Source organism: Scardinius erythrophthalmus (genome assembly GCF_964197995.2).
Source record: "Scardinius erythrophthalmus genome assembly, chromosome: 20".
In the NCBI taxonomy this organism is placed as follows: domain Eukaryota; kingdom Metazoa; phylum Chordata; class Actinopteri; order Cypriniformes; family Leuciscidae; genus Scardinius; species Scardinius erythrophthalmus.
This window is the reverse complement of record NC_138240.1, coordinates 6,431,225-6,456,246: the sequence shown is the minus strand read 5'-3', so window position 1 is coordinate 6,456,246 and position 25,022 is coordinate 6,431,225. Positions and strand designations below refer to the sequence as shown.

The 25,022-nt window shown below is 37.5% G+C and overlaps 1 protein-coding gene across 2 annotated transcripts; it reads left to right on the top strand.

Moving 5' to 3' along the window:
- The first annotated feature begins 1,196 nt into the window (after window positions 1-1,196).
- dennd2c (DENN/MADD domain containing 2C) lies at window positions 1,197-24,418 on the top strand. 2 transcript variants are annotated; one of them, XM_081349931.1, is made up of 19 exons: window positions 1,197-1,577; window positions 3,600-4,649; window positions 9,755-9,879; window positions 10,963-11,075; window positions 11,530-11,697; window positions 15,635-15,707; window positions 15,792-15,836; window positions 15,955-16,142; window positions 16,549-16,658; window positions 16,742-16,811; window positions 17,849-17,926; window positions 18,030-18,170; window positions 18,762-18,910; window positions 18,998-19,175; window positions 20,510-20,551; window positions 21,814-21,922; window positions 23,195-23,437; window positions 23,531-23,617; window positions 23,705-24,418. In XM_081349931.1, the coding sequence occupies exons 2-19, from the start codon at window positions 3,775-3,777 to the stop codon at window positions 23,734-23,736; spliced, it is 2,826 nt and encodes a 941-aa protein (XP_081206057.1). In that variant the 5' UTR covers window positions 1,197-1,577; window positions 3,600-3,774; the 3' UTR covers window positions 23,737-24,418. The 2 variants fall into 2 exon arrangements, with proteins under 2 accessions (XP_081206057.1, XP_081206056.1); XM_081349930.1 differs by having other exon boundaries at window positions 1,201-1,573.
- The last annotated feature ends 604 nt before the right edge of the window (window positions 24,419-25,022 follow it).

The window sequence follows — 25,022 nt, the reverse complement described above, 5'->3', positions numbered from 1 at the left end:
TTTTTTTTTTCTCTCTTTTCGTGACCAGAAGGATAGTTCTGCTTAATTTTCTCATCGATGTTGTAAACTTTGATTGACGCGTTTTGACCTGGCATTGACACGAGGGGGAGGCGGGGCCTTGAGTAATTTACGGGGCCCTACGCAACTTGCGTAGTGTGCGTATATAGGGCTGAACGGCTCTGTTTATTGTATCCTTGTTATGTTTTTTAGTGGTAATGCTTTGGAAAAAGCCTGTTACAGTTGACTCAGTAAACAAAATCTATATTTAAAATATATACTGTTTCGATTTTTGTTTTTATAGTTAACACAAAAGTGACAAATCTGCCATTATTTACTTAACTTTATGTTTTTTCCAAACCTGGTTAACTTTTTTAGGCGGAACACACACAAAAAAAATAAAATAAAAATACAGATGGTCATGCTGCCCATCTTCCATACATTGAGACCAAAGGCTGTCAAGTCTAAAAGGACATCACAACCACCAACTTCTGTAAAAGCAATACCCACTCACTGTATTCCAAGTCTTCTCATGCCATACAAAAGCAACAATTCACCTTCTCCTCCCCCTTTGAACCTCTCAAATGTCATTTGGACATCTGCATATTAAAACTTTTAGGAACCTGACATGGGTACATACATAATAGCAAGTGCCATTTGTTGTCATTAGTGCCAAACCAGGCACAAAAACAGGTCATGCATCTTGATGTATGAAGTTTGGGGTACAGTTTTGAGAGCTTCTCATATGCAAAGATTGTCGAATATCATTTAAATTTAAAATTTTGTTGTTTCTCAAACCTATTGTATGACTAGGCTGTGTATTATGAAATTGAATAAGCTATTTTAAACATGAATATTTTATTATTATATAAAATCACACGATGGATTACAATACAATGTCATATTTTCTCTTCTTATGCATAATTCCCATAATTCATAAAAATCAATTGTTCAGTTGTTCAATGCTTTGTGGGCAAAACTGTTCCCGTAAAAATGTTGCCAATGCGTTTTAACATACACTAAAGCACTTGTGCTAACATATGTCCCTCAAGTTACTAAGCAGTTAAAACAATAGAATCAAAGTAGCATTTCCGTTTCAAGTAAGTCTTGCCTGAACGAGTCGGTTGTAATAACCAGGAAGACACATTGGTCATTTTATGAAGACACTTTTATTGCAGCAGCGGTTCGTGAGCTGATTCATCCACTCAGAGGAACCGAAGCTCAGAGGGGGAACTGACAGCACAGGAGGAGCAGGATTACACGAACACATCCATATACACTCTTTAAGGAACACCGATAACAGTTTCTTTCGGGAATATAAACAACACCAGGCATTACATTGTTGCCAGGAATTATCTATTACTTTGTGACCCGTTGTTTACTCGCTGTGAAAGTGAATGGATACAAAGTTTCTCTCGAGGAAGTTTTTAGCCGACTGGCTAACCAGCCGTGAAATATGAAGACTTATGCTCTACAACAGAGTTACAGACTCAGTATTTACTCGAAATGAGCTCTCATGAGAACATTTATTTCGGTTTATTTCAGTCGAACATATGTGTTGTGCGGACGAGTTTGCGTAAGTAAGTTAATGTTTCTTCATAACAAAAGATCTGAACTGGCTGACAAGAAAGAGCTCTGGGTCGCTGCTTTTATTTAGGCTATTTGTTTTATTACATTAAATTTAATACAATTTTAAAAAGTATTTATTGTTTTTATTGTAATTTATTTAATTTGAAACTTTATTTTCATTAATATAGTTTATTTTACTCTGTTATTTTCTTGTATTTTTATATTTTATTTTACGTACCTGATTTTACAGCGTTTAATAATAAATTCAGTTTTTTTTCTTCCTTTATTTAATTGATTATTTAAATGTCCTTATAGACACCTTTTATTTACATTTATGCCGAATTCTACCTTTCACGTAAATATGCTAATCAAAAATGTATTTATTAATGTTGGACAAAGGCGAAATCTTCTGCTTTTCTCTTTTCGCTTGGGTGAAAATATCTATAGTATTGACACCATAGTTGAGTTATTAACTTCTATAACTCAATGAGTTGGGCAGTATTTGACAGAATGTTTTGTCTTATAGACATGATTATGTTTAGTTTTGACAGTGAACTTGCTCACTTTCTCACCCTCTTAATCAACCCCACCCAGAAGCATGTCCCCTCATGCACAAGCACCTGGGGTGGTTGGATCACCTGTCAAAAGTAATATTATAGTTTATATATGTCTTGATTGTCTACCATTTGAGGGCTGGGGTAATACTAGTGTCTGTTTGATGTTGGCATTGTAGGGGTGTTTTGTGTATGTCTGCGGTTGTTGATGACTCTTTTGATCACCAAACCCCAAATGCGGAGCTTCGTTGGCGTGCGGTGGCATATATGGAAGCAGGTGGCTTGGAAAAAAAAGAGACTTTGTTGTTGTGGGTTTGGTGCTGGGAATGTCATGAGAAGTTCCTCCTAACATGCAGTCGGGAAGTTTTAAGTCAGGATGATTGGAGTTAGACGGCTTTCCACAGACTCAGACGCAAGTTGTAATTAACCATTAATGTACCCCGTCCAAACCTACACAGACCATCTGCGCCATTTCAGACTATGCAACTTTGCCAGGTTATGTTTCATACCAGACCTCTTGAGTCACAAAAAAACTAGCATGGAAATACTACACCAGATTAAATGAGTAAAATCATCGTTATGGACATTCTGCTGATCCGATCTTCCTGTGAATCAGGAAACACGGGCCTTCCTGCACACACTTGCAGACACAAGTGGGTCAGTAGATGTGATGATCCTGTAAGGGGGATGGGATCTGGCTCGAATCATGGAGAGATTCCAGTTCGTACGTTAGATGTAGGTCATCCAGAACAAAGGCATAATTTTTGGGCCCGGCTGATCAAATGTGGTCAATATACCAAATTATTATGTCGTTCAATCCCAGTGCCAAGGAATTTCAGCATGTCCTCACTCTCAGCGTAATGTGCAACGTGTCCAAAACACTTTGGCCGCAGATGAGGGCTTGTGTTAAAGCTGCCAGATCCATACCGGCTACAGTAGACGCAGGAAAGAGGAATTTCAAGTGGCCTCTTTTTATTGTCAACTTGGTGCATAGACACCAGCGTTTATTAACGTGCATGAAATTGTGCATATTTTCCTCATTGATGTGTTGACCACTTGTTCTTGTACCACAAAGAAGGCCCTTCTATTATGTGCACATGGATGTGGAAATACTTGGAATGCCTGTCCTTTTCGTGCCGTGGCTGAAAGAAGCTTTTGGAGAGGAGTGAAATTGAATTGCATTATGCTCAAGTGTGTTAATGCATGGCAGTGCTTTGGACGGGCCCAGCTGGAGAGGGTGGGAGTGGGGGTGGTGGGTGTTCCTGGGGATAGAGGCCTCTACAATGCTTTGTCTTCTCCCATGTTCCTGTCGTTGTCAGTCTCCTCTTTGTTAGGGTTTTTATTTTTGGTTTCAGTGCTGACCTTGACAGTGACTATCTTTGGTTTCCTGCATTTATGCAGCATGCAGAGACCATCACCTTTTGTGTTTGCAAAATGTGCTTGTCAGTTGAACCCACTTGTGTTTTTCCCCCTTTGCAGTCTCTTAAATGAAGGAAGAATGGCAGAGGAACTGAAGACATAGCTGTGCTACAGGAAAGAGGTTCTTCTGTGAACTTTATTAACTTATTTGCACCGCAAAGGAAGGGGTTCTTCCTTGATAGGCTTGCTGTTGCAATGCCAGACAGCCCTGCATTGTGACGGCATCTTCGTCGTCATGCTGGCTCCTAGAGTGGACCTTAGAAAAAGAGGGGGGAATGTCACCACAGGAGGACCAGGAGGGAAGACGCCGACAACAGCAGCATGGCCACTCTCGCGAGAGCCTGGTGTCAACATCAAGCAGAAAATCTCCCAATGGGAGGGACTCAGCCAGCAGGAGGATGTCCCGAGTGGAAAAGTTCAGACCCAGCGGACTCTTGCTTCTCGTAGGCTTTCAGGGGACCTTCTTGGAAATGGACTTGACTGCAATGAAGGAGGTCGTAACAAAGTGACTGTATCAAAAAGCCTGGGTTTGGATTTCAGAGAAAACCATATGACTTTAAGACCGGTTACAGGTGAAATCCAGTCAGATTTCCCAAGAAATCACACGCATTCGGATAAATTTGTAACATCAACTCCTGCAACTAAGTCTTTAAGCACTGTAACCCCAGTTCAAGTGACTAAACTGAATGTTAAAAGCAATAATTTTAAGTCAAACCATTTCCCAGATGTCGAAATTTCATCTCTACCTCAGTGTGCAGATGATCCAGAGGCGTTGCTGCCTCCAGGGAACTTTTACACCTCCAGGGGTTTCTGGAAACGACTGGAGGCAGATGAATCTTTCTGGGAGAGAGAGAAAGATTCCTCAATGGTGACTAAGTGTCTTGGTGAAATTGGACCTTCTTCCCCTCCACCTAAACCACAGCGTACATTCCAATACAAGGGTGCTAGCAGTCCGCCCGGCCAATGGATTCAATTGGAGAACCAGACTCCAACAGTCGGCAAATCGGATCAAGTCCGGAAACATGACATCATATTAAAGCCACCCAGCTGTCCACCACCTCCTTGTCCAGTCAACACTTTCAACGGGTTTTCCAGAAACAGAAAGAACAGGTGAATATTTTTCCCGCAGTGCGGATCACATTACACAGTTAATCCCGAACATAAAAAAGGAAATGGAGTTTTTTATGTGCAGCACCCAACAATTGAAAGTACTTTAAACTCAATTTCTTATTCATGAATATATCTTGTCAGATGTTGCATTTAATATATTTAGGTAATCACTTAGAAAAACATTACAATATTTAGAATATGTTCTAACTTCTAACAGTTCTTTTCGTTGTTGCTTTTATTGGTGTTTTTTTGGAAGGTTACTTGCAGGCATGTACCGGTATACAATAAAGTAATCATAGAGGTTACAAGTTCCCTTGCATATTACGTAAAGTATAAAGAAGAGGGAGGGAAGGTGACAAAAATGAAATACAAAAAAAGTGTAAGGTCAAAATCATTGTTATGTGCATCCAGAACTCATCCCAAAGTCTCTAACACCATTTATTCTAACTGAGCATAGATTCATATGATGCAGTTTACACTATTGCAGTGGCACACTCTTTCAATTCTTATTCCAAACAAAGTCTAACTGAATAATCATTTTTGAGTTTTGGTTTTGGTTTAGAATTTTCAGTTTTGGACAAGTATTTTAATTTTCGCTGTCATACCATCCAATGATTTGTTAAATAATTGGGTTAATAAAAAGTCAAATGCCAGAAACTAGATGATTGAACAACCCCCTTATGTAATTATATTGTACAAAACAGGTCGATAACCCTTTATAAATAGCGTTTGGCTGGTTATCAAAACCTGTTAAACCTGGTCGCAAATGATATATCCTAACGAACAATAGGTGTTGGCCCAAACGTTCTCATACTGACATGCCTCAGTTTGATTGATAGCTCAAATCATGTGGAATGTTGAGAGAGGTGTGCTGTTTCTTTTCCATGTAATCAGATTAAAAAAAATCCCATAGATTTATATTGAAGGTCCCAAGCCAAAACGAAGCAACCACATAGCAACATGCTAAAAACCACCAAAGTCCCTTTCAAGAAAATATTTGCAATGCCTCTTGGCAGCTATTTCGGTCATCTATTTGAATGGGCAAATCCCAAAATCTCAAAAACCGCTTGCAATAGTCACATTTAAATAACTGACTTTAAAATCTGACATGAACTGTCACATAAATGTTGTTTCTTACGCTCAAATAGCATTAAACAATCTATTTCTGGCTGGACCAGCCAATGCGCATGTGTAGTCCTAAGTGTGAGTCTCAGAACACTGGCTGTTTCTATTGCAACTTGAACGTCTGAAGGCAGCTGCAGTGAATTTACCCATTGGCTCTTGGACTTACTCTACCTTATTGCCCATTGTGCTTTCTCCCATTCATAGTAATATGAGTGCACCATCTTGGTATATATAAAGTCTTTTGCTGCATCCCAATTCGCCTACTTATACTATGCCTTAAAAATATGTACTGTTTTTGTGAAGAAAAAGTTCATACTTTTAAGTCTAGGCAAGCTTTGGGACAAACTACTGCGTCATCATGGCGTCTTTAATGGACAGCACTGTTGCTTAGTTACATCCATCCTGTCACCATTTAAACTGTCCTGTCAATCATCTCGTCACAGTTAAAATCCTCCACATTCAATTTAATTTAATTTCCTACCTTTGCGAAGTGAAATATAGTAGCACGTTGATCTGCTAGTCGCGGGTCTTTCATGCAGAGACTCTACCTCATGTGTTTACAATTTGCATAATGATGCATTTGAAAGTTAATGACGAAATGTATCATTACAAAAGTTCACAATGCTGTTGCAGATTAAATATAATGTGGATAATATTGAATAAATATATTTTCGTCCAATTAGATACTGATTATTAATCACTCAAAACCTCTTTATCTAATCCTCTTTACGTAACCGTTTGACTCGCACATCCACCATGTTTGTAGTTTTTTAATACTTTTTTTATTCGTGTTTGTAGTTCTAATCGAATCTAACCGGAAAAAGTAGACCACTGGGTATCTTTGCATTTCATTTTCAACATATTATGATTTGGAACACACTTATTTTAATTAGTGGTGCTTTTTTGAAAGCATCACTATTGTTATTGCTCATACTTATTCTGGACAAAAGTTTGGCGCGTAACTCGCCCCACACCGTTTGTCTCAGACCCCTGAGTGAGGTGTCAAATCGACCGGCTCATTTAGGAGAGGTGTGCTATATATTTTCTAAGCGATCGGGTGTACGATGTTCACACAGCGGACGAAAAAGTGGCCGAAAAAGTCCCATTGACTTAACATTGGGCATTCCAAAAAATTCAAATCCAAACCGACGTTTTCACACACACAGACTCCAAAGGGCCTGACAGCCCTGCGTCTCTCCTTCTCTCTCTCCCTCAGAGGATTTATATTATCAAGCAACCAATAAGTAATGGCCTAAAATCTTCATAGCCACACCCTAGCAACCAGTTTCAGCACCCTAGCAACCACTAAGAGCTCCCTAGCAACCACCCTAAACCAAAAAAAAAAATATTTTTTATTTTTTTTGTATTTTTTAACGCAATATTACACTCGTGGCCTTGCGATATTGCTCCATGCTTGTGCCTATTCGGCCAGAGCCAGAGACAAGGGGGTGGGCTCATTTTACTCAGACGACCAATCAGTCTCTCAGGATCATTGTGAAGCTATCAAGCAACGCCCTAGCAACCATTTAGAGCACCTTAGCAACAAGTCCCATAGACTTCCATTGAAAGAGTTCAATGGGATATCTCTGGACTGAATTGTCATAGAAACTTGAGGGTGGTCTCGTTTGACTTGGGGCAGCAAACAGCCAATCATGAATCACCTCAACTCTTCCTAGCCCCTCCCTAGCAACCATTGTCGAGCACCTTAGCAACCAAAATCCTAGAGGGATATCTTCCATTCTGAATGTCACAGAGGCATGGGAGTTGGTTTATATGATTCATAGTGACAAGAAGCCTTTGCAGTTTCATCATTGGCAGCTGTCAAGTAACTCCATAGCAACCAAACAGAGTACCCTAGCAACCAAATTCCAAAGAGGGATATCTTCTATTCTGAATGTCACAGAGGCATGGGAGCTGGTTTATACCATACATACTGACAAGCAGACTTTGGAGTTTCATCATTGGCAGCTGCCAAACCACTCCATAGCAACCAAACAGAGTACCCTAGCAACTATTTAGCAATACCTCTATCTCTGTATAAGAACATTGTATAGAGATGGGGGTTGGTTTATATCATTCATAGTGACAAGAAGCCTTTGGGGTTTCATGATTGGCAGCTGCCAAGCCACTCTCTAGTAACCAAACAGAGTTCCCTAGCAACTGTTTTGCAAGACCTATATCTCTGCATCAGAACATCGTATAGAGATGGGGGTTGGTTTATATCATTAATACTGACAAGAAGCCTTTGCAGTTTCATCATTAGCAGCTGCCAATCAACTCCATAGCAACCAAACAGAGAACCCTAGCAACCAAAATCCAAAGAGGGATATCTTCCGTTCTGAATGTCACAGAGGCATGTGAGTTGGATTATGTCATTCATAGTGACAAGAAGCCTTTGCAGTTTCATCATTGGCAGCTGCCAAGCCACTCCCTAGCAACCATTGTCGAGCACCTTAGCAACCAAAACCATAGAGGGATATATTCCATTCTGAATGTCACAGAGGCATGGGAGTTGGTTTATATCATTCATACTGACAAGCAGACTTAGCAGTTTCATCATTGGCAGCTGTCAAGCAAATCCATAGCAACCAAACAGAGAACCCTAGCAACCAAAATACAAAGAGGGATATCTTCCATTCTGAAAGTCACAGAGGCATGGGAGTTGGTTTATATCATTCATAGTGACAAGAAGCCTTTGCAGTTTCATCATTGGCAGCTGTCAAGCAAATCCATAGCAACCAAACAGAGAACCCTAGCAACCAAAATCCAAAGAGGGATATCTTCCATTCTGAATGTCACAGAGGCATGGGAGTTGGTTTATATCATTCATAGTGACAAGAAGCCTTTGCAGTTTCATCATTGGCAGCTGCCAAGCAACTCCATGGCAACCAAACAGAGTACCCTAGCAACCAAAATCCAAAGAGGGATATCTTCCATTCTGAATGCCACAGAGGCATGGGATTTGGTTTAAATCATTCATACTGACAAGCAGCCTTTGGAGTTTCATGATTGGCAGCTGCCAAGCCACTCCTTAGCAACCAAACAGAGGACCCTAACAACCGTTTATCAAGACCCATGTCTCTGCATCAGAACATCGTATAGAGATTGGGGTTTGCTCTTTTGTTTTGGTTGGGAAACAGTCTGTAACTATCACCATGGTAACTGAATTCACACCCTAGCAACCGTTAAGAGCCACCTAGCAACCATATTGCAACATATAGAAGCCATATTTCAGCTCCACAACATCGTACAGACATGGTTGTTGGCTCGAATGCAATCATGTACAACACCCTAGCAACCAAGTGGAGAGTTTTGCCACTGCAAGCACCACTTCACATTTTCTTCAGGAAATGTACATTCTAGTTTTGAATACTATTTAGAACAGATAGAATGCGACTCGGGACACAGCATTTGAAACCATTTAGAACAAATTAGCAATTGCATAGCAATGACATGGTAACCACTTACAACACTCTAGAAACATTCATGTGTAATCACTGCACAATTTCTAAAGAAAATGTCAAATTCTACTTCTTGTAATTGCTTATTTCATACTTTGAGTTGGACAGCTTTGTGTCAGAGGACAGTGAGGAGAGTTTAACTGTGAGTGGGTGATAGTTTAGCTGTCTGGCCTCGTCCCCAGCTGTGATGTCAGCTGTACTTTGGCAGAATCGCAGCCCATTGTCCACATTTGGCCTACTTCTGTTTCTGCAAAGATTACAGTGGTCACGCAAGGGCTTTCTGAACACTCCTATGGTCACACTGTTGAGTTGACTCCTTCCTCTAATTGTTTTTTCTTCTTGATCATTTGGAAAAATTCAAGCCATAATATATCACATCTATATCATGTCTATTTTAACTGTGATGTGCATTCTGGTGCATTCCTCTTTTGATTAATGGTTACCCTTTATGAAAGACCCAAATCCTGTTGTTAGATTACAGTACAGGGACTGTTCCTATCTTGATGCTCTTCTCCACAGGAAGTCGTTTGAGTTTGAGGATGTGGTACGGCTGTCAGCCCAACAGGCCTCTAGAGTGAAGGAGGGCCGCCGTTCGGGTCTTTTCCACGCCCTGTCTGAAGACAGCATCTATGAGGACATCATCTGTGAGTGATTCTGAGAATCCCAAAACACATGTCATTGATCAGATAGTACTGTGAAGTACGATTGAAAAATATGTCTGCATGAAATGAAAATCTCATCTTGATATAGCCTAATGACTTTTTTCTCATACACTATTATTGGAAAGTTTGGGGTCTTTGGGGATTTTTTCTTTTGAAAGAAATTACCTTGTATTCAGCTTTGCATCACAGGATTTTTTTTTAAAAGGTATAGAAAACAATTTTATTCAGTTGTAATAATTTTTCAATATATTACTGTTGTTACTGTATTTTTGATCAAATAAATGCAGCATTGTTGAGCATAAAAGACTTCTTTCAGTTAAAAAAAAAAAATCTTACTGACCCTAAACTATAAAATGGTAGTGATATTGGTATTGTTCTATTTTTAGTGGTGAAACCCTTCTCAAAACTGTTGCAGCTTAAATTAATTTCCTTGAAAGCATCGCCACTACAGCCATACACAGTCAGTGGTCTTTTGCATCCCAGACAGCTGCATTAGATCATTCAGTTGTCTTTGAAAGCAAGAAGGCATCTTATGTATCATAAACACCCCCTAAGAAACAAGCCTAATTATAGAGGGCTTCCTTAAGACAGACAACCCACAACTAGTTGATTTTAAAAACATGTTTGGCACATTCCTAATTGTATTGGAGCCAGAGTAGAGAACACAAAATGTTTTTTGCATTTTTTTAAATTATAATAGTAGTGTCTTTGGTTACACTTTATTTTGATGGTCCTCTTTAGACACTGTCCTGACTATAAGCAACTTTGCAACTACATGTCAACTAACTCTCATTAATGTATTAGTAGACTGTAGTAGACTGTTAGGTTAGGGTTGGGGTTACTAGAGTAAGTTGACACGTTGTTGTAAAGTTACTTAAAGTCAGTAGAATGTCTGTTGGGGGAGCATCAACATAAAGTGTCAGCAGATATTAAGCAGACAGTCTACTAATACTCTAATGACTGCTAGTTGACATGTAGTTACAAAGTTACTTATAGTTAGTAGAATGTCTAAAGTAGACCATTGAAATAAAGTGTTACTGTGTCGTTTCAACCAATCATTTACAGCGGATATGCCGAAAGAGAACCCATATGAAGACATCAAACTTTCTCCCATGTGTTTACCAATAAGACGGCCTCGAAACTACACAATTGGACAGAGAGAGAGCCCACACCTCAAGGTGACTGTCATTTTGAATGCAGAAATTGTTTTATCAGTTTCCACAAAATTTTTTTTAGCTGCAAATCTGCTTATTAGAATGATTTCTGAAGGATCACGTGACACTGAAGACTGGAGTAGTGATGCTGAAAATTCAGCTTTGCATCACAGTAATAAATTAATTTTAAAACATATTCAAATAGACAAACAATATTTCACTGTATTCCTTTTTAAATGTATTTTTCATCAAATAAATACAGCCTTGGTGGGCATAAAATACTTCTTTCTCTAAGCTAATAGACATAGACTGGAAGCTGGCTATACATTTAAATAGAAAATTCCCTATTTTCAACCTTGCTGACATTTATTCTCACTATTTATTTCAATAAGAATAAGAAATTTTACATAAAGGCCACTGGTTAATTGTGTTACTAAACTGTCTGTTTTCTAATCCACTGTCTGTTACCTTTATGCAGCTCTCACCGAAGCCCTTCACACTATTACCTAATGGCGACATGCTGCATAAAATGGGACGGGAACGCAAAGAATCCGTAACATCACCTACACGTACCTCCACTACGAACACTCCTAAATCATCAGCAGCCAAACCTGCTACTGCATACAAGACAAACCAACAACCCCCGGTAAACCCACACGCACAAACACGTGCCTCAGACGTCCTTAAACATTGCGCAACATGTGCCTGCCGTCACCTGTTTCTCTGATTGTATGCATGTGAACTTTAACCACACTTTTACATGACATAATCAATTCTTTAGTGTTTTATAAACAGAAGAAGCAGGAGCTGCACCCAAACGCTGATAATTATTTGATAGATAAACCACATTTCTCGTCCCAAATATAAATAAAAAATAGCTGTGAATATAAGAAGAAAGAACCTGACATGAAACGTATGAAAAACAGTCTAGATAGAAATGTCAGCTTTGGTGCTTGAAGAAAGAAGAGGGAAAGAGAGGGAGGAAGTGGTAAGGAGATGGATGGATGGTGGCAGGAAATGCTTCCTTTTGGAGCACGAGAGGTTGAAGATTATCATGAAGTGCCTGTGCATCATACTGGACGCTGCTGAGTAATCAGCTATATTCAGCTTTGTGCTAGTATGATCCATATTGTTATTTTGGAAAGGCCAAATTCAGCAGGCCAAGGCAGCGTAGATGATGCTCACGCAGGAATGTTGTTTTAATAATGAGAGCGAGCAGAATGAGGAGGAAAGAACCCTCCTTTCTTCATTAAAATTCACTCATTTTAATATCAAACAGCATGTGAGAAACGTCAGGTGTCCAGTGCTTCTGTAGGTTGTGTTGAGTGGTTTACACAGTTGTTATCTCACGCGTTCCAAATGAAACATCTAAAGATACTACCAAAAGTTTTTAATATTATTTATATACTATTAAAGTATTTATTAATATTTTGAATATATAATATTTTTTTATCATTTTTAATATTTCTATTTAACTTTTAATTTAATTTTTTTGTACTTTCACTGCTTCAACTCAAGTTGATTTTATTTCAGGTAGTTGTCAATGCAACATTTCTGTACATGAAGGGGGGTGTGGGGAGTGGAAGAGAGAGAAGCATGAAGAGGGAAGTTAGCTAGAGGAGAGATGTCCTAGACAACGACTAACGTTAGAATTATATTCTCTTGAATCTCTTGAACAACCAAAAAGACAACGTTCCGATGAACAAATAGCAAAGAGTGGAAAAAAGGAGAAGGAAAAGGAGAAGGAATGCGCGAAGTCCCGAATTTACATCGGAAAAGCCTTCGACTTGTTCATGACTGTTTCAGGAAGCACGGAAGGGAGGGGGAGGGGACGGGATGAGGAGGAGGGAGGGTTGAGCCAGCCTCCGTTTTGTTTGACAATACTTTGAATGTCAACAAGAAGTGACGTCACCCAACATCGCTTAGAGCACCTTTAACATGCTATATAAAAATATCTGTGGGGTATTTTGAGCTAAAACTTCACATACACACTCTGGGGACATCAAAGACTTATTTTACATCTTGTGAAAAAGGCATTATACCACCCCTTTAATTTCAGCTGTATTTAAATTCTTTTTAATAGTTTTTGTTAACAATATTAACACTGGTTTGGACAAATCAATAACAGCAACCCTCTTTACTTTGCTTTTTCCATCCCATTAAATGTCTATTTAAACTAATATAAAATTAAATATAAAATAACAGACTCTGTATTTCTTAACTGCTTCATTCTAAAAGGAAGTTACTTCCTGACTGAATCTGTTTGTTTTTTTTACCCACAGTGTTAATTGTATTTAGTTTAAAGTGATGGCTTTTTAAATAAAATGTGTATTGATAATTATATACAATACTATTTTTTTTTATATATTTTTGCTGAGGAGCTGTGGGGTAAATGTTTTACAAAAAGATGTTAATTGAGGCATATTTTTCATTCATTTAAAAATTCTTTACTGATTTATTTACTTTTAATACTTTCTCACCCTTTGTTGACATTTGATGTTTGTTTGGTATACTTTTCTTCTAACTTATAATTGTACACATTTGTGTGTCACATGCGTATCTCACAAAAAAGAAAAAGAAAAAAAAACCTTAAATAAATAAAAAAAGCCCTACTTTGCCTGGTTGTTGTTAACAACCTTGAAATTAGACTGTATCCTGTGATCATGGTGATTCATGTCTTTGAACTGAAACAGTAAAGCTTCATGAACCCTCATGAACCCTCTCTTTTTTTCTTTCTGTGATGAATCAAAGTTATAACTTTTTCAGTTCTGTGCTCAAATACATGATCATATTGTTCACTGTTTTATCTTGCATTCTGCTACCTAGCAACCTAAAATCATCCTTCCGTGACTCAATTTGAAACTCATGTGGACGTCAAAGCAGCACATGATGCTTGCTTTAAAGTGGTGCTTAAAGGGATAGTTCGCCCAAAAATGAAAACTGTCATTCATTACTCTCCCTCATGTCATTCCAAACCTGTACGACTTTCTTTCATCTTCAGAACACAAATGAATATTTTTTTTGATGAAATATGAGAGATTTCTATCCCTCCATTGACAGCTACACAAATTTTGACGCTTCAAAAAGTTCATAAAGAGATAAAACTAATCCATATGAATTGAGTGGTTTAGTCCAAATTTTCTGAAGAGACCCGATCACTTTATATGATGAACAGATTGAATTTAGACTTTATTCAAATTTAAACATTGATCAGCGAACACATCAGTTGTGGTAAACAGAAGCTCAAGCATGTTCGCTTGACATGCGAGAACCAATGAGGTTCATTCTCGTGTTACGCAGCACGTTTGAGCTTCTGCAAAGAGGTTTAGTTAAGCCTCTGTTTATAATCAATGTTTATATGTGAATAAAAGCCTAAATCAAATCTGGTCATCATATAAAGCTTTCGAGTCTCTTCAGAAAATTTGGACTAAACCGCTCAATTCATTTGGATGAGTTTTGCGATCTCTTTATGAACTTTTTGAAGGTAGTTGCGTAGGCTGTCTATGGAGGGACAGAAAGTCCTTACGGGTTTGGAACGACATGAGGGTGAGCAATTAATGACAGAATTTTCTATTCTATCTAATTTTCTAGAACTATCCCTCTAAAAAGGCCTTTACCATCTCCACACATGGAGAGCATTATGTTTTTATCTGGGGGGAAGCACCACCACACTGTTTCCGCTCATCATGGGCAAACGCCACCACCATGTGCTGTCTCACTGTGTGATGTGGGCAGACCGCTGTGGTCTCCATGACTATGAATCATAATTAGCATGTCATGTTCTGCTGACCAAAAGAGTTTATGAGTTTGTGACACATAAAGTCACATGATAATGTTTAAGCATCTTAGGTATACTTTTGTATATTGTTTGCATGCTTTTCGTATTTTAAAGTCCGCGTGAACCGGAAGTTGCAAACGACTTTTCTCCAGTGTTGTGACGTATTTCCCAGTGAAACGGAATATTGAACAGAGGGCAGGGTTTTACTCTAGCGCTCCTCCTCTCCATCTCTCACTCATAGCAGACTAACGGTTTGAGGGGAGTGGTTAAGCGTTTCCCAACCCAAGCCGTCAAACCTACATCATCAGCCATTCCAGACCGGAAGTAACTTTTCAGACTTTGATTAAAGATTGCGACGGCAAACAATTTTTTTCTGTGTATTAACTTGCACGGATTAATTTTTCACCACAACACTAGTAATATGCGCTAACAAAGTAAATAGGGTCAATTTTGATTTCAGTTGGACTTTAAACATTAATTTGCAGGGATTCCATTGTAATATGTAAATGTTTTTTATGCACACTACTGTTCAAAAGTTTTGAAATTTTATTTATAATTTTGGGATATTATAAGATTTCAATTCGATTCAAACAGTTATTTAAATTGTAACTATTTCACAATATTTCTGTTTTACTGTATTTTTGATCAAATAAATGCAGTCTTGGTGTGCATAAGAGACTTTCTTTCAAAATTTGACCCCAAAACCTTTGAACTGTCGTGTACAAACTTTTAATTAAGTTGTATTTAACCTGCAATAGTGTGAACAAAATCCTGAGGGCTTATTATTTGTGTGTTTCTCATGTAGCTCGTAAACAGGATCCAGGAGATTTTTGAAGCCAAAAGAGGAAGGAAACGAGTATGGGTGACGGCAACCAGAGGTGAGGAAGGATGCATATTTCATATTTACCTGGTCTACCAAGAGAAAAAGTGTAATCAACCTGTAAATGTATGTTTTATGGCAGATGAATTGAGTGGAACAGAGAGTGATCCTGAGGAGAGCTCTAAAGGTCAGTGTCTCCCACAGGGAACTCTTGTTTGTTCAACTTTAACTTGTATATCAAACCAGCTGAGCAGTTTTTATAAACCCATCAATGCTGTTTACATTTATTTTTTATTTTTTTGTAGATCGCTCCCAGCGCACAGTTTATGTTCAATCAACCTTAAAACGGCGTCCGGGTTACCGCACTTTAGAGAGGGACTTGATCCAGCTTCAACAGCAGCAACTTTTTCAGCAATTTGTTGTGGTGTCGCTTAGAAAAGGTTCCCCTGGAAACACATATATCCCTGAGATTACACAACAGTTCCCTACAAAGGTAAAGAGACCTAATGACAAAATGATGAAACATTTCACTTTTACAATAGGATGTTTTTGTGGAATGTGTGTTTCACCATTTTCTTTTTAAATAATTTATTAGTATTATTATAAGTATATGCCTTTTTATATTTATATATTACAATTAACATGTATTTTAAATAAAATAATAAAATATATTAGAATAAAATTATTTACATTATAATTTTAAATAAATGTTAATTATAATTATATATATTTATATATTGTAATTAAGATGTATTTATTTATTCAATTTATAAAAAAAATATTTAAAGTAACATTTTTAAATAAATATCAATTGTAATTATAAAACAAATTGAATGTATAAAAATGCAATTATTAAATATTTGATTTATATAAAACATAAGTCTTTATTTTGCATTTAGTTTGAGAAGTCTTCTCGTCTGTCTCGTGAGGCCGAAGATAGATTAAGGGCTATTCCCAAGTTTTGTTTTCCTGACTGTCATGACTGGTGTCCCTCTTCGGACCACACCAGGTAACATGCTGATATTAAACAGTTTTATGTTTGTTGGCTAACTAATTCACTCTTCTAAAATGATCTTTGATTATCGCCCACAGTGAAACATTTTCTTTTGTCCTGACGGGGGAGGACGGGAGTCGTTTATTCGGATACTGCCGCAAAATCCTGGTAAGTTTGTAAATGTGGTCATATTAATTCAACAGAAAAACATAAGCTCACCTGGTCACCTTAATTCTTTTTCCAAACATGCGCATTCATCATGTCATTCCAAACCTCACATAAGGGGCTTTGAAAATCCAGCATTTAATCCTGATAAGCATTCATTGTCACAGTTGTAAACACAATGGCGTTGTTCTTCCATGAAGGGGTTTGGCGTCATGGCATCTTTATTTCCAGGCAGACCGTTAAAGTATGCAACACACACGTCTCCTGGAAATCATGTAGAATTCAACCAATCAGATGGTGACTTCGAAACTCCTGAAGTGTTTTGTGTGCCATATGCATCAGACGTTCAGCCAACGGTCTGTAGGTGTGACGTCTGAGGCTGAGAGTAGTCTCAGCACAATACCAGTCACTTAAGTGTACGTTGATTGGTCGAACACATGCCTTACGAAACACCATTTTTAAAAAGCTGTGCATACGCACACAGTTTTTTCCACAATGGACATAAACAAGACATAAACATACAGAAAGTTTATGTTGACAGCATTTACCTGTTGCCTTTGTCTGTAGCGTTGTTTTTTTTCAGCCTGGATGAGATGTAGCACCGCAAGTTGTCGTAGGAGATTTAGTCTCTTATCCTCCTTTTTTGCTTTTTCCATCGCATTACCTATAAGTCGACATTCCATCTCCGTCGACACACAACAAAAACACAGCTCTGATCACGGCGTCCTTTATTCTCCAGTTGTTGGCGTTGTCGCTTAACGTCGCGGTCGGCCAGCTCACGTCACTTGAGAGTTCCTACTGGTGTTGCGAATGCAACTGGGAAAATGGCCTTAGGGGAACATTTAGTTCTCCGGGAACCACCCTAGTGGCTAGAGCCTATAACTAAGTTCCTATAACTACCCGGTGCGAAAGCCCCTATAAATCATCATGGAGGTTTGGAACAACATGAAGGTGAATAAATAATATTCAGAGAGAGTGTATTGTGTATTCTCAGTGGTAAATATGCTCTAACCTTGACAATTGTCCTGTGTGTTCTGCAGCCCGGTGGGAAGGGGAAGAGACTGCCTGAAGTTCACTGCATCATCAGCAGACTGGGCTGCTTCAATCTGTTCTCAAAGGTCAGGGGCATTTCTGAGACCAGATATGAATTTCCTGTTTGATCAGCACTAAATCCTTTTAGATTGATGCTGAAATATAACTGCCTGATATGTTTGGGAGTAGATCTTGGAGGAGGTGGAGAGGAGGAGAGAGATTTCTCCTGCTTTGGTTCATCCTTTCATGCACAGTGTCATGGAAGCTCCCTTCCCCGCTCCTGGACGCACCATCACTGTCAAGAGCTTCCTGCCAGGCTCTGGCAATGAGGTAAGGTATTGTTTAACTCTGCAAAGAATTTTAAATCTCATAGAATTTTATACATTTAGTTTGATTTTTCATTCTCAGAAAATCTAGATTTTTAAAAAGTTGCAAAATGTTGAACTTTTGAATTTAGTTTGGTTATTTTTATTCCATAAAAGATGATTGTGTTGTTCTTGACATTAGTACTAGTTATACAGGACAACTTTTTGTAATTAATTTATTTTACAAATTAAGAAATTGGTGTAACACCAGTTAAGAATTATAAAAAAATGGTATCAGTAACATTTGTTATATTTTGTACTGATGCTTAAAATATTAAATAATTATTTTAATAAAATGTAAACAATACTGATAAATAATTATATTAATTAATTAATTTTTAATTAATACGTTTTTTATTTATAGTTAAAAATATTACAAAAATATTTCTACAAATTCCAACAAGGGTTTTTAGGCACTTGACACATTCAAATGTTTTTTATAGATAAAATACATAGAATTTCTTGCCTATTTGAAACCTTTTTAATCACTCAAATGTCAAGGAACAGGTTTGTCACAATATTTGTAGAATCACGTGTGTGTCTGTCGTATACGTAGGTTCTGACTCTGTGCAGGCCGGTGGACTCTCGTTTGGAGCACGTGGACTTTGAGAGTTTGCTGCAGTGTCTCAGTGTGACCAGACTCCTGCAGGTCTTCGCTTCTCTGCTGCTGGAGAGGAGGGTGATCTTCATCGCAGACAAACTCAGGTACAGACCCATGCTGAGACCCAAATATACCATTCTGAATACCAACTAGAATTCAATTCGATCCTAACTCTCTTTGTCTTTGGCCAGTGTCTTATCCCGATGTGCTCACTCTGCCTTGGCACTACTGTATCCCTTCACATGGCAGCACACGTTTGTACCAGTGCTCCCTGTCAGCATGCTAGACATATGCTGCTCTCCCACTCCTTTTGTAATGGGGGCGCTGTCTCCATCCCTGCCTCAGGTGCTGGATATGCCCATCGAGGAGGTCAGTTGCCATATTTAAAGGGATAGTTCACCCAAACATTAATATTCTGTCATCATTTACTCAGCCTCAAGTCATTCCAAACCTGTATGAATTTCTTTCTTCTGCTGAACACAGAAGAAGATATTTTGAAGAATGTCGGTAACCAAATAGTTGAAGGGCCCCATTGACTTGTAGTATGGAAAAAAGATACTATGGAAGTCAATGGGGACCATCAACTGTTTGGTTACCGACATTCTAATATCTTACATTTACATTTACATTTAGTCATTTAGCAGACGCTTTTATCCAAAGCAACTTACAAATTAGGACTAAATTAAGTGAGTCATTATTTATCAAGCGAGTCATCTTCTTTTGTGTTCAGCAGAAGAAAGAAATTCATACAGGTTTGGAATGACTTGAGGGTGAGGTTGAGACTTGAGTTTTTTTGGCACCAAAAATTTGACATTTTTAGTGAGAATCTCAACCCTCTTTCTGAGCTATATAGTAAGGATCTTTATTTAAATGATCTGTTATATTTGGCTACACTTTTGAACACTGAATAAGTGTTGATGTGCAAATATTGTTGATCATGTGTTCAGGGTTGACATCACAACCATTGATTTCTAGCCATTTTCTCATATTAGTTTCAGTAATTTGACTGGGTTATGAACTTTAGAGTGTTTTACTTCAGAAGAATAAAAACATTCACGTTTTACATGAACTTTCTTATTGGACTCATCTGGCTTTTGGTACACAGACTGCCAGAAGGGGATTTTTTAGGACGCTGTCATGGATCCCATATACGATGCTTCTAAACAAAAGTGGAGAGCTCTGAGATTTGATTATGACCACGGCCGGAGTTTAATTTAATAACTGTCATGCCTTGAATTGTTTCCATTGTTTAACAGCTTGAAATTCCCCATGCCGGCAATAAAGTACTATTTGGCAGAGGTATAAAGTATTAAATCATATCTATAAGATGCTCCAAGTATAGTATACTCTTTGACTTGGTGACAAAGTAGTACTTGTTTAGCATTTAAGGTGCTAAAATATGTGTTCTAAATAAAAATCTTCATAACTCCAAACCTTTTTAGTGAACACAAGATTGCATTTGTCTTGTTTTAAGAACCTGATGAACTTTAGAAAATGATACAAGCTTGCCATCTGAGGTTCCTGTCTGGTCCATATAGTGACTTTTATGTGATTGAATGCATATTTTTTGTTTTTTTTTAATGCTTTCTGTTTTGAAAGAACATGAAAGACACATACGTTTAACTTTGAACTAATGGGTTCTTGCATTCTGTTATCATTATGACCTTCCATCCTTCTTTTTTCATTTTGTCTCATTCTTTCAGGTGCTTATTGTGGATTTGGGTGCTGACAAGTTTGTCGTTCAGGTGTGTATGCAGGTTTTAGTTTTCTAAAACTACAAGGGTGTGTCCTTTTGAAAGTGTGTTTGTGAGGGTTTGGTCTGAAACTCAAGTCAGGGCCTGAGTAGCTGAACTTAATTGTCAGTCAAAGACATAAATGTGGTGGTTTTAAGTGATCTTTTTGGCCACATTTACACTGTTAACAAAATCAAGTTTTTTCCCCTCATACACTACCATTCAAGAGTTTGGGGTTGAAGAAGTCTCTTTTGATCACCAAGGTTGCATTTATTTGATCAAAAATACGGTAATACCGTAATATTGTGAAATATCATTACATTTTAAAATAACTGTTTTCTATTTCAATATATTTTAAAATAGCAAAGCTGAATTTTAAGAAGCCATTACTTCAGTCTTCAGAGAGTATGTTTACACGCACATTCTTAACCCAATTAAGCTTAATAAGCCGACAATACATGTAGTCATGTAAACACATTAACCTGCTTTCTGTGTACTTATTCACTTTTTAAAAAAAAATTCTGAAAAAATTACTTGTAAATTTCACAAATAATTACAAAGAAATGGCCAGTAACACATTGAAATGAAATTTTGAAGTAGAAAGACTACAATACTATTTTCTTGTAAAATGTATTTCAATAATCCTTTATTCAAAACTTAATGAAATGAAATATCTTTATTTTCATCCTGTGGATTGTGGATTTAAGCCCATCCAGACAGAGCGAGCATTTCACAGCAAGGGAAGAAAATATATAGCAAACTCTGACTCAAGACATTATTAAAATCTGTCTCAAGAAATTAACAAAATATTTCTTATTATTATCAAGGTTGAAATCTGTTGTGCTGCTAAATATTTTTGTGGAAACTAATGATTATTATTTCAGTACTCTTTAATGAATAGGAAGTTTAAAAGTACAGCATTTATTTGAAATATAAATCTTTTTTAACATTATAAATGTCTTTACTGCCACTTTTAATCAATTTAATGATTCCTTGCTGAATAAATGTATTAATTTCTTTCAAAAAAATATTACCGACCCCAAAATTTGAATGGCAGTGTACATCATACACAGATCATATCTTTATTGTTGCATGCAGTAATACTTGATTCATTATTTTTGGCTTTTAATTTCCACTTTCAGTTTCTAATTACTGACAAAATGTTTTGTGAAATGCAATCATGTGCGACTCATCCATCTGGTCTCTATATCAATATTTGTTTCTTTCCAAAATTTGCTCTTACGTTCATCTTTTCTTCCCTTCTGTTGTCCTAGCTTGGAGATGAGGACTGTATCTTACCTAGAAAGCTGCAGGCAGCGCTTCAGGAGATACTGGAGAACAGGGAGGAGATACTAGAACAAAACACAAGGGACAGAAAAGGAGGTTAGACTCACCACACGTGCCGTTTATTCCCTTCACAGCCAAACCCAAAGTTCAGTTTTAAACTGGTTTCACTGTGTGAATAAAGGTTTGGTCTGTTGTCTTGTTGTGTCAAATTAGTTGTTCATCTTTTGAAATCTATTGTCTGTATATTCATGATGTGATGAGTAACCAACCGTTAAACTAGGCCAGTGAGGTCAGGAACATGCCGACAAGTATCAATTCACATGTATGTTTTGTTAAGCTGGCCCAATGGTAAACGGTCACTCGCTGGTTATACTGAATATTAAAGGACCAATGCAATGGCTTGATGAGCACAGTTTTCTTTCCTGTGTTGACATATTTACTCTTAAAACAGGAAGGTTTAGGTCTCTCTGTTAAATAGGCAATCATTTTTGACATTCTCATTCTAGAGAGCATTTGATTGAAGAACATTTGAATATGAACCAAAAACCAATATTGCATATAGGGGCATATAAACGACCTTAAAGTTAATAGAGATGGGCTAAATGCCTCAAAAAACAGATTTTAAGTGTCTGTTTAAAGGCATTAAATTTGTAAATTTGTAATTAAAGGCATAAAACTTCTTTAGTGTGTAATGTTGCTGTTTTAGCATGAAAATCGTCTGCAAAGTTACAAAACACAAGTCAGTCCAAAGGGAGTAATTATCTGTGACGGTAAAAGGACTTTTTCTGAACTCCCTTAAACGCCTCGATTGTAGTCATGAGTTTTCTTCTGGAAACGTACATGTCACAATATTCCTCATAAAAATAATTCCCATCCAAGGCATAAGCAAAAAAGGCAGAGGCCTGGTTGAGTTGCGTCAGTGGCATGTTGAAACTCACAGTTATGGTAAGGGGTGTGACATTTCTGAAACGCACTGGAAGAGGTTGACCAATCACAACACGCTGGTCCAGCCGACCAATCAGAGCACATTGCACTTTACGGAAAGAAGGGCTTCATAGAGTCAAACTAAACAGGGCTACGTTTACCGTTGTAGAACCATTGCTACTAATGGACTCTGATAAACTTAGCTCACGATGCTTTTTTAAAAATGCAGTTCAGAGCATTACTGACAGACTGGGAAGAGAGGTGCTGCAACATTGTAAAATATGTGAAAATGAATGTGTTTTTTAAATATTCAAGCATGAAAACTTATTCCAGTAGAGCCCAAAAACAAAGACTTTGAAAAAGGGCATAATAGATCCCCTTTAATGTTTTTTTTTTTACGCTGTGCATTATCAGTGTCACATTGCGGTTTTATTTTCCTAACAGAGAAGTCAGACCTGAGCACTTTGGTGTCAGAGGCGTTCGTGTGGTTCTTTGTCGAGCTGGTTGGACATTATTCTCTCTATATGAGCGACGTAGGACCCGGTGGGACCCGAGAGCTGCAGAGAGACGCTTTCAGGAAATCTCATCCTTCCCGAGGAGTGCGGCAGTTTCTTCAGCTCTTCATGGACACGCAGATGTTTGCTGGTTTCATTCATGACCGAGAGCTCAGAAAGGGAGGTGTTAAAGGTGAGAGAAGGAATATTCCTGGTTAAAGTTGTCATTTTTAGGATGAACTGTTCCTTTAAGTAATGAGAGGGAAATGTTGTTGTTGTTTAACAGGGTTGTTTGAAGTGAGAGTTGCAGATTATTTGGATTCATATCCTGAACCTGAACCCAGTGGAGTCAATAAATTTCTCAAGGGGCTTGGTAAATCTTTTTCTACTTTTCCATTTGTCTTGAATAAAAATACTTATTTTTGTTGTTTTTTTTACTCACAAAAATGTTTGTTTGCAGGGAATAAAATGAAATTTCTGCAGAAGAAATAGAGAACGGTGTCAGACGCCAAGTATGTGCGGCCAGATTTTTTTTTTTTTCTTCAAAAGCATGTGATGACTCAACCAGCATGTCAGTTCCTCTCCCGTAGCGAACACTCGAGGGTGGAGATGAGGTCAAGACTGCAATCAGCTTGTTCTGCCCTGAAAATTCTCCGGATTGGATTTGCCGCCCTGACACAAAAGAGGAAAAGACTGGAAATGAGTTTATAAGCACAAGGAACAAAGACAACCGAATTAGAACAAAGAGGAAAGGGAGGAGTCTGTCATGTTATTGTCATTTTGGGAAAAAACTGACTATGAATGCATAATAACAAGGTTTGGGTTAATGTCCATTTCAGATGTCTTACATGATTTTGTCTTTAATGTATTTTTTATTAAGCCAGACAATAAGGTAAGCTTAAGTTTTAACCTTAAACCTTTTCCAACTGGAAACTTAGTTTAAAAGAAAATATGATGAAGGATATTCCCCTATAATTATTAATTTATGATTCTTCATATGTACAGACATGTCAAACATTTATTTTTTTGCTACATTTGTTTTTTTGCGAAATATCAATGCAGATGTTTCATTTTATCAGAGGCTTTTACATTTTGTACAGGTTTTTTTTCTTTTCTTTTGTAGACATACTAGATTTTTTGTAACATTTGAAAATAAAAACATCTTTTAGATGCAGAGGTGGGCAGGCAGCGTGAATCAAACAATGTGATCTTGTTGTGGAAATTAGAAATGCGAATGAATGTCCAGCGAATGAGAATATCCAGAATGCATTGGTTTAAAATATATAGTATATATAAACGTATTATTAAAAGTGCAGTGTATTATTTAAACTAGCAGTTATGTGAATTTGGGGGCTACAAACTAATAGTTTCAGCCATTTGTATTTGACATTACATGACTGCATTTGTTATTTAATAGTTTTGATTACTTTTCTATTATTTTATCCCTTTCATGCATAGAGGTGACTACAGTGGACAGCTATTCAAAAAGCACATCAACCCAAGTGTCAACCAAGACAGTAAACACTAGTGTATCATCTTATACACTGCCATCATGTGGCAAGCATTTGTATGTGGATTTTTTTTCTCCAAACCAAGATGGCGCCATACCAGAATATCCATCCATTCCTTCTAGGAGACTCTTGCAGGGAAAAAAAATGTTACAACAAAAAGTAACAGCTCTAAAGAGTCATATTATTGTTACATTTTTCAAGTAGGCTATTCATTTTAATATTGGATGAAATTCTGATTAATCATGTCTCCACTAAATTGGACATCAT

What these genes read in the sequence shown, in the direction of transcription:
- dennd2c (XM_081349931.1), top strand. Translation starts at nt 3,775, where the DNA reads ATGCTGGCTCCTAGAGTGGACCTTAGAAAAAGAGGGGGGAATGTCACC. An exon ending in ATGGGTGACGGCAACCAGAG is followed by an intron (nt 15,708 to 15,791) that starts GTGAGGAAGGAT and finishes GTTTTATGGCAG; the next exon opens with ATGAATTGAGTGGAACAGAG. An exon ending in TAAATTTCTCAAGGGGCTTG is followed by an intron (nt 23,618 to 23,704) that starts GTAAATCTTTTT and finishes GTTTGTTTGCAG; the next exon opens with GGAATAAAATGAAATTTCTG.